The sequence below is a fragment of the Tachysurus fulvidraco genome, chromosome 11, assembly GCF_022655615.1.
Source record: "Tachysurus fulvidraco isolate hzauxx_2018 chromosome 11, HZAU_PFXX_2.0, whole genome shotgun sequence".
Taxonomy (NCBI): Eukaryota; Metazoa; Chordata; class Actinopteri; order Siluriformes; family Bagridae; genus Tachysurus; species Tachysurus fulvidraco.
The window spans coordinates 21307456-21317455 of record NC_062528.1 but is presented as its reverse complement, the minus strand read 5'-3'; the positions used below and the strand labels follow the sequence as shown (position 1 = coordinate 21317455).

Here is a 10000-nt window from a genome sequence, read left to right as displayed (position 1 = left end):
CACACACACACACACACACACACATATGCAGCATTGTGTCGCATTTACAGCGGCTAAAGTCTTTACATTTTAAAACGGAGGCGTTTTGTATGGTGCTGATTTTTTTATCATAATTATCACTAACAAGCTTATGGTGAGTTACAGTACTTAGGACTTTTGCTAATGACACACACACACACACACACACACACACACACGTTCACTCACACACACTCTGTCACACTATCTCTCTTACGCACACACAAGCAGGGGGCAGTAGAGAGGGAGGCAGGCAGGCACAGGCTAGTATTATCTTCACACCAGTATTTACACCACAGGAGTGTGTTGAGTTTCTGTGTTTAATCTCAGACAGAGGACCAGCACTGCTGTGTTCACATCCTCATCTGTGTGGATTTCGTCCTGGAGAGTTTCGACCTGAGGAGAAGAGATAATCCACATGACAGGTTCAAGAAATCTCCAGCATAAGATCCAGTCATTTTAGTCTGTTCACTCAATATAATTGAAGGAATATCATTTTAGTTTTCCGCAATACAGAATTATTCAGACACACTGAAACTAATGGAGACACACTGAGACACTGAAACACACTGAGACTCACTGAGACACACTGAGACACTGAAACACACTGAGACTCACTGAGACACACTGAGACACGGTGAGACACTGAATCATACTGAGACACATTGAAACATGCTGAGGCACACTGAGACAAGCTGGGACAGTAAGACACACTGAGACAAGCTGGGACAGTAAGACACACTGAGACACTGAAACACACTGAGACATGCTGAGACAATGAAACTCACTGAGACACACTGAGAGACACACTGAGAGACAATGAGAGACACTGAGAGAGACACTGAGACATGCTAAAAGACACTGAAACATGCTGAGACACACTGAAACACACCGAAACACACTGAGACACTGAAACACACTAAGACACACTGAGACACTGAAACACTAAATCATACTGAGACACACTGAAGCATGCTGAGAAATACTGAGACACGGTGAGACACTAAATCATACTGAGACAAATTGATGCTGAGGCACACTGAGACAAGCTGGGACAGTAAGACACACTGAGACACACTGAGACATTGAAACACACTGAGACATGCTGAGACAATGAAACTCACTGAGACACACTGAGAGACACACTAAGAGACACATTGAGACACTGAGAGAGACACTGAGACATGCTAAAAGACACTGAGAGACACTCAGAGACGGTGTGAGAAACTGGTACTTTGAGATTCTGAGACATAATGAGACACACTGAAACATGCTGAGAGACACTGAAACACACTAAGACACACTGAGACACTGAAACACTAAATCATACTGAGACACACTGAAGCATGCTGAGACATACTGAGACACAATGAGAGAAGCTGGGACACAGTGAGACACACTGAGACACACTGACACACTGAGACTCTGAAACACACTGAGACATGCTGAAACATGATGAGACATGCTGAGACAATGAAACTCACTGAAACACACTGAGAGACACACTGAGAGACACACTGAGACACTGAGAGAGACACTGAGACATGCTGAGAGATGCTACGAGATACTGAGAGACACACACTGAGAGACGGCGTGAGACACTGGTACTGTGAGATTCTGAGATATACTGAGACACACTGGGAGTGCAGTTCTACCTGATGGTTCCAGCCAGCAGTGGGTTGAAGGCATAAAGCCAGTCATGCATTTCTTTTTCATTGCCGGCCTGCAGGAGGATTCCACGATGCTCAGTGACCACCGCAAACGCATTGGGGGTCTGCAGAGAAAATCAGGAAATAGTCAGTAGTGAGATAATAATAAGTGTTACAATGTCTAACAGGAAAGACTGTGACATCACAGACAGACAGAAAAATATAGAGCTAGATATACAAACAGACATATAGACATATAGATAGATAGATAGATAGATAGATAGATAGATAGATAGATAGATAGATAGATAGATAGATAGATAGATAGATAGATAGATAGATAGATAGATAGATAGATAGATAGATAGATAGATAGGAGCAATTAATTTAACTGTAAATCAAATCTATAAATAGCATGAGATATTAGCACAGACAGACAGGCAGACAGACAGACAGACAGATAGTTGTTAGCCCGTCTCACCCTCAGGAGGCCGTGCTGCTCCTCACTGTACTCCACCTGGGCGGACGACAGGTTAATGACAGCTCTCTCCACGCTGTCTCTCTCACTGCGGTACAGATAGACGTATGGACGCCGCACCACCAGGTAACGCTTCACCCAGCCGCTGGTGTGAGGCTCCAGGAAGTTCAGGTACCCTTTCTTAGACACGATGGGGCTGCAGGAACCAGAACCACAAGATAACAACAACAAAATTCATTAATTACACATTTATTGTTGAATTGTGTAGTTTTAGTGTTTTATTTAACCGAATGTTTTACCTGACTCGGATTTCCTGGATGTTGGGGACAAATGTGCAGGTTCGAGGTTTCCTCTCCTCAGGACTGAACGGGTCCAAATCTGGACTGGATGCTCCAGAGTGAGTCTCTGCAACACTGTATCACACACACACACACACACACACACACACACACACACACACACACACACACACACACACACACACAGACAGATGTTCTGCTGATGTGAAGGACTAAAGAACCGTACAATAACATCACAAATAAATAATTACACAATAAAATACACACATATATAAAACAACAGAGACCATAAAAGACTGTAATAGGAATAAACTAACCTGAGGTCGAGGTTTCCGTAGTGACCGTCCACCAGAGAAGGACAGGTAGTGGAGGGAGTGAGAGAACTCAGAGCGGAGGAGGACGTGTCTCTTAGCAGAGACGCAGACATCTCCGATAGCTGCATAAACCAAGGAACAGCACATCATCAGTCTTCAGATACTCTCAGTTCACAAATTTAAGCTTAAACCCTCTACGTCAAAAATCAGAAGAGGCCCGGAGTCATTCAGCAAGGGTTCAGTGTCATCCACCACAGGATGGATGGAGGAAATGAAACAGGTGCACATTAAGGAGAATGTATTCAGAATGCTCTGCCTGAATCTGAAGATATCTAACCAGATTTTATCTAAACTCAAACAAATTTACAACTCAGCTTTAGCAACAGATTTAGTTTAGTTTAGAATAGCTCTAACATATGAACAGTCGCACATGACTTCATTAATTTCATCACAATTTAAGGAGATAAAAGGTCTGGAGATGATTCTGAGTGTTCAATTTGTAATTGGTAGCTGGACAAGCGGTGATGTTCAGAGAGAGCAGAAACTTTAAGAACAACTAGCAATGAAAGGCAACAAGTGGATGATCACAGAATGCTTTCTATTGTGATGAAAAATCCCTAAACAGCATCTAGTTAGGTCAAGAACGCTCTGGAGGAGGTTGGAGTATTAACATCAAAATCTACAATCAATAGACGCCTTCATGAACATAAATGCAGAGGGTTTACCTCAGGATTGCCTCAAAGCTCTCAGGAACTTTTCTAGAAAACATATAAAACCTGCACAGTTCTGGATCAGATTCTCTGGATAGATGAAACCAAGATGATCTTGTAGTAAGAGGATGTTTAAAGAAGGAAAGGAAGAACGCATGATCCAAACACCCCATCATCTGTGAAACATCCTCTTCGGTGCAGTGTTATGGTGTGTACAGTATTGATGATGGGACTGTTGATAAAATGAGCTGGATGAAGTCTGTAGTGCTACAGAGCTGCTGTTCGTTCAAGTGCTACAGAGCTGCTGTTGGTTCTGCTCAGGTTTAGTCAAAAAAAACTGCTAAAACTGACAAGACGGTACTGTACTGTATCTGCACCGTGTATCTGTACAGTATATACTATAAACTGTAGGTTTTTATTGAATTTTTCATTCATTTCTTTTTTATTCATTTTTATTCTTTTTTGTAAGGGAAACATGCAAAGTAAGAATTTAATGGTACGGTCTAAACCATTCAGTTTTCACTGTGCACATGACAATAAACCTCTTGAATTTTGAGCTGAGCCAAAACATACCTACAAGGGGAGTCTACAAGGGGACAAGTCTACAAGTCTACAAGTCTGCAAGGGGAGACTCCCCTTTAAAAGGGGAGTCAGACCTGACTGTTATATATAACTGTCCGAATACTTATGGACCTGACTGTTATATATAACTGTCTGAATACTTATGGACCTGACTGTTATGTACCTACTGAATGTAGATAAATACATACACATTGTGAACTATATATATATATCTAATAATAATCTTGAATATTTTATTATATTAATTCTTTATATTATTACTTATGTTTACCTTCTGCTCTATATTCATGTTCTGTAAAGCTGCTTTGAGACAATGTCTATTGTAAAAAGCGCTATACAAATAAACGTGAATTTAATTGTTATATATAACTGTCTGAATACTTATGGACCTGACTGTTATATATAATTGTCTGTAATATACAAATATATAGCAGATTTAAGACTCTTGTCTAAATACTGTTTAAATATAGTATGGGTTTATGACTGCTGTGTCTAAGTCAGGTAGAAATACAGAGCAGCTACTCTAGCTCAATGAAATAAAGAAACTAATCTTTGTGAATGAGGTAAAATTACAGCAAAAAAATTTAAATTATCGACTACTCTGTAAACATCAGAGCGAAAAGGGGAAGTGGTGAAGGAAGTTTATGTACTTTTCTAAACGAGGAAAAAACATATAACTGCTTTAAATTTATGACTACTCTCTCTAAATAAAAAAAAGGAATATTTATAAGGGCATTCAGGGCCTGGGAAAGAGACGAGGCCCGTGGTTCGGGGCCCGGGGTGGTAAAGTCTCACCTTGCTCTCACTGGCACTGCTGCTCACCTGGCTGTACTGCCTGTCAAAGGTGTGCATGAGCAGTCGCAGACACTGAGGACCAGAGGAAGAGTGTTAGCTTTAGACCAGATGTTAAAAATCATCAAAACATCTTTACACATGTAAGAACATTTGTAACGTGAATTCTTTGTCTGACCAACACTCTAGATGTTGGTTTTACTTAATGTAGCATTCTTATCTTTTCTAAAATGATCAAATTATCTTTACTAGCCAACACAAAAATTACATTTTAAATCTGTTATCCCTATTGCTGAGTTTGGCTAGATGACATTAGAAAGTGCTCTATATGGAGAAAATTAGCTAGATAATACAAAATGGCGTGATATCTGACATCCCCGAGTTTAAGCGATGCAGAAAATTCTGCTGTCCATTTAAGTTATTTATAGTTTAAGTATTTAAGTTATCTGTCGATATCTATCTGTTAATATATATTATATCTAAATAACACTAAATCTGTTTTCATTTTTGTTGAAGGTTGGTTAATAATGTTCGATCCCATTAGATGTTTATAATCTGATGTTAGACCTGTCATCTGTCGGGTGAATTGTTGACATCTAGCATTAGCTTTTCTGTTGAAAAATAAAGTTTGAACCTTCTCTTCCTATGATTAGATTTAGCTAGAAGGCACTAACATGTTGCTTTTATGTTGAACTTTAGCTAGCTAAACTTAGTTATTTTAGGTATTTGTTAAATTTAGCTATCAATTCTGTTTAAGTTAGCTAGTTAAAATTAAACTGGAAGTCTATTACAAAATTTAGCTAGCTAATCGTACTCTATTCAGAGCTAGTCATACTTAAACCGGTTATCCTTATGGATAAATATAGCTAAATAACATGAAAGCTGAAGTCTGTCTGAATACATTTAATCTAGAAAATATTTAATACATTTATTTGGTTAAAGTTAGTTTAATAAGTTTTAATATGATGCATCTTAATTAGATTTAGCTCTCTAACCTTAAGTTCTTCAGCCTTATAGGAAAATTTAGCCAGATGATGTCAAATCTAGAAAACATTACAGATTATATTTCTTTGGTTAAGTTAGATAAATAACAAAAAAAAAATCTATTGCTATTGGGGCTGCGGTTAAAGTTTGCTAACTAAGATTAAATATAATGTTTCTTTGGGTAAAGTTAGCTAGCTAACATTAAATATGGTTAGATTTAGCTCTCTAATCCTTCGGCTTTATGGATAATTTATTCATATTTATCTAGAAAACATTAATCACGATGTCTTGTTAGTTTCAGATTCAGCTAGCTAATTACAAATCTTTCAGCTGTGTGGTTCAATTTGGACAGATAACGTCAAATCAGTAGATCAATGTGAATAAATGGATAAAATGGAGGGACACTGATCACCTTGGCAGCCAGCTCCCTCTGTCTCTCATTGGTTGAATCCAGTATGGGGCTGCCTGCCAGATTGGGACTCAGGGATTTAGGCGACTCCATCAGGTCTTTACTGCACAAAGACTCCGGACTCAGCAGAACAGACGCTTCAAGTTTCTCTCTCAACAGCAGGTAGTGCCTTGTCTTCTCCACCTACACACAAACACGCATACACACACACAAAATAGTAGCTAATGTTAGCTCGATCAACTCCATCATGAGTGTAGCTAGAGAAGATAAAATCTTGTCTCAGTGGATACATTTAGATAGCTAACTTTACGTTGACAAAGCAATTTGTGTTTAAATAGCTAACTTAAACCCTTGATCTCTACATGCTAATTTAAGTACAACATGTGAAATTCAGTCATATCTGTGGTAAAATGTAGCTAGAAGGTCTTGATTTTGTTGTTCCTATGGTGACATTTGGCTGGATATCTTTAAATCTGGCGTCTTGGGGTAAACTTAGCTAAAAAGGTTTGATCTATGTGTGAATTTGGCAAGAAAATGCTATCAATATTAGATTTAGTTCTTGTTATTATAGCCTGTGCCTATCTCTGACAATTTTCCAGAGATGTCAATCAACCTATCATGCATGTCTTTGGACCGGGGGAGGAAACCTGAGTACCCGGAGGAAACCCCCGAGGCACGGGGAGAACATGCAAACTCCAAACACAAGGCGGAGGCGGGAATCAAATCCCGAACCTGGACGTGTGAGGCAAACGTGCTAATCATTAAGCCACCGTGTCCCCCATTAGATCCTACTAGAACTTAAAATATTGAACACTTAAATAAAAAAATGAAAAGTTTAAAGTTTTAAATTTCTTTGATGTCTCAGGCCATACCCCTCTCACTGTGTTAGTCTTGTTTGACAGCTTTTTAACTCTTCATTAATTTCTCATAGCTGTTTTCCCCTTTCTAAACATCAAGCCCTTCTCTCTGATCTCCGCACCTCCTGCAGGAGACTGAGCTTCTCCAGCTCCCACTGATGGTCCAGAATGAGACTGTCACTGCGAGGCCTCCAGCCAGCGAGGTTCTCCTCACCACGAACATACGCCACCGATGTGTCCAACACACGCCGACGCCTCCTCTGCATTCCTGAACACACACACAAACACACAAACACACAAATTCCAGTTGGTCAGAAATATATTCCTATACCAGCAGCTCTGACTGTAGAGCAGGTTTATATTGATATTACAACGCTTTTTGTTTCGATAGCAACATCTCGTTCACAAGGACATGTTCATTGGGCGATCCACTGATAATATACGCATTACATGCATAATCAATAAATTTGATACGTTTGTGTTTGTTGATAAGTTTTCTTTTTATGGAAGGAGTCTCCGATGTCAGTGCTTTGTAACAGTAAGAGGTGAAGCTGGATGTTTTCAGAGGAGTTTAAACTGTGACGGTTTTCTGTTATGCGACAAGCTGAAATTATTTTCTTTTGTTGACTTCGAGGGAGAGAATAAAGAGAAGCTAGTGATAGAAGGACTGTTTATAGCTGCTATAATATAAGTGACAACAGGTTGTGTGTGTATGTATAGTATGTGTGTGTTTGTGTGTGTGTTGTGTGTTATTTTATATAACTGATGAACTACAAACAGTTTTTATTACCTGGACTTCCAACATCTGCCAGATGGCACAGACTGAGCTCATACACTCCGGTCACACGATTGCTGAAGAAAAAGAAAACAAAAAAAAAACTAAGGTCAGTTATGTTAATGTTACATTAAGTACCATTTTCACGGAGGACGAGGACGGGGACGTGTCTCACCTCTCTAAAGGCCTGAAAGCTCCGGTGCTGAACAGGTTCCTGATGGAGCGCGAGGCAGGAAGTTTCGCATCTCTGGAGTAGAAAACCATGCAGAAGTCTTTGGTGATGACTGTAGGCTGGGTGCAGTGCTCCATCTGAGGGGTTATTAATAATCTCTCAATTATTTAGCAGTAAATTCAAAAACGTAGATAATAAAGGATATCAAGTGAGTTTATTTTACATTTAATGTTTATGTGTAATTTCTTTAAGTCCAGATGATTTAAATATGACTGTAATTAGCTAAATGAAACTAAATTTATCATCTGAGGTGTTTTTTTTTTTTTTTACATAAGAAAAAGACAGAAAAAGTGAATTTTTTTAAATCTCTGCATCTAAATAATGACATTATTCTGTAAACTCAAAAAAGGTAAATAATGTATTATAGCAATTCATCTTTTAGTAAGTAAATTATTATTCATTTTATTTTGTTTAAAAGTATTATTGCTGTTTTTATTATTTATGTACAAAGGGTAAAAAAAAGTCATTGCAGCTGAGCAAATCATTAGAATATCTGAGGTAATGTTTAAGACTGATGTGCCATTACATAATAAAATCCAACCGCCAATCACATTGCAGTTACGTAAATGATCATTATCATAATCTATTCTGAAAAAAAAAAAAAAACGAGTGTGCAGTGTATAAAAATACAAAAAATACAAAACACTTATGAGAAAATCTGAGTTAAGATCCAAAGTGACATGTTATTGCATCATGAACCATAACGGCCAATTGGAGCGCAATATGCTAATATTACTGAAATTACTGAAATATTACTGACTGAAAAAACTTTCTACATTCACATCTATGCCTTTGAAGCTGACGGTCTGAATGTCACAGCGGGAAAGTGCACATTAAGGGTCATGTGTATTACCGCCAGGTACGCTGAGAGCGTGATGTAGATTTTCTCTCCGTATGGAGTGACCCGGTTCAGGAGCAGGGAGTTGTGCATGGAGCTGTCCCACGCCGCCTCGAAGCGATAAAACGTCCTGAAGCCCGTCGCAGCAGAAACAAGAAGGATTAAAAAGTCATAAGTGAGATAATTGTGTTCTAGTACGGAGCACTTTGTTTGCTGTAGAATTATGTGGGTCTCAGTAAAAGGAGACGTGATAAACATGACATTTGTTCACATGTCCCTTATGCTGCCTTACCCTCCAGATTTAACCTCTGAAGCACAAAACCTACAGAAACGTGCAGCTGACGCAGTGTTAAAGCTTCTCCTGCATGCAGTAACTGATTCTCAGCTCAGAACCACAACATGCTCATGTAGAGAAAAGAAGAAAATAAAGAAAATACCTATGATCGATTCCCAAGGAAACGCTAGAGAGGAAGTACAGCAAGAGCATCGTTAGATTTAGAGCACAGTGAAGATCAGTTCTATTAGCTTTATTTACTTATCGCTATTGTTTATTTACTTATTGTTATTGTTCGTTTACTCATCAGATCGGTAAAGTCGATTATAAATGTGTTAAGTCACAATAAACTTCATCAGATCTGTTTTTTATGATTAAATTCCATTTAGGGGAAATGTGATTGGGGAAGAGTTATTACATCATAAAACATGACATCCAATTGGGTTGCAATATGCAAATAACATGCTAGCATTCACTACTCTTTGGGCTCTGAGCTGAATATGTGTTTTTCTCGGTTGCGAGTACAGTGACATCGGTACAAATAACTTCACAGTAGCTCGTCGGGGAGTGGGCGTGGCTTCATTTTTACAAATTTACATCATCTCGCAGATTTCTTTGGAATGTGTAAATAGAATAGAAACTGTAGTTCTGTGAAGTAGCAAATAAACATTCTAGCAAGTAAACCGTAGCAAGCAAACAGAACTTAAACATAAAAAGGTTTAAGTGTATTTAGGTTTTTTTGAGGGGAAAAAAGAGAGAAGAAGGAAATGAAAAAAGCAACCATTAAGA

At 38.6% G+C, this 10000-nt stretch overlaps 2 protein-coding genes across 11 annotated transcripts in view; one reads left to right on the top strand and one right to left on the bottom strand.

Moving 5' to 3' along the window:
• LOC113645130 (tripartite motif-containing protein 16-like) overlaps positions 1–10000 on the top strand; it is a 664889-nt gene that overhangs the window by 329281 nt on the left and 325608 nt on the right. The gene's annotated exons all lie outside the window — the stretch shown is intronic.
• The window catches only part of kif1ab (kinesin family member 1Ab), a 47230-nt gene that overhangs the window by 1721 nt on the left and 35509 nt on the right, over positions 1–10000 (bottom strand). For 6 of the 10 annotated variants that reach the window (XM_047820338.1, XM_047820337.1, XM_047820340.1 and 3 more), the window contains 12 exons: positions 9375–9398; positions 8953–9067; positions 8043–8176; positions 7883–7944; positions 7215–7360; positions 6239–6418; positions 4846–4917; positions 2762–2880; positions 2445–2558; positions 2149–2341; positions 1674–1792; positions 1–414 (listed from right to left, as the gene is read on the bottom strand). The exon at positions 1–414 is cut by the window's left edge and continues 1721 nt beyond it. In XM_047820338.1, the coding sequence (XP_047676294.1) occupies positions 372–414; positions 1674–1792; positions 2149–2341; positions 2445–2558; positions 2762–2880; positions 4846–4917; positions 6239–6418; positions 7215–7360; positions 7883–7944; positions 8043–8176; positions 8953–9067; positions 9375–9398 (1321 nt within the window). In that variant the 3' untranslated portion in view covers positions 1–371. The remainder of the gene's footprint in view (positions 415–1673; positions 1793–2148; positions 2342–2444; positions 2559–2761; positions 2881–4845; positions 4918–6238; positions 6419–7214; positions 7361–7882; positions 7945–8042; positions 8177–8952; positions 9068–9374; positions 9399–10000) is intronic. The other 4 variants (XM_047820346.1, XM_047820345.1, XM_047820342.1 and 1 more) reach the window with 1 other exon arrangement.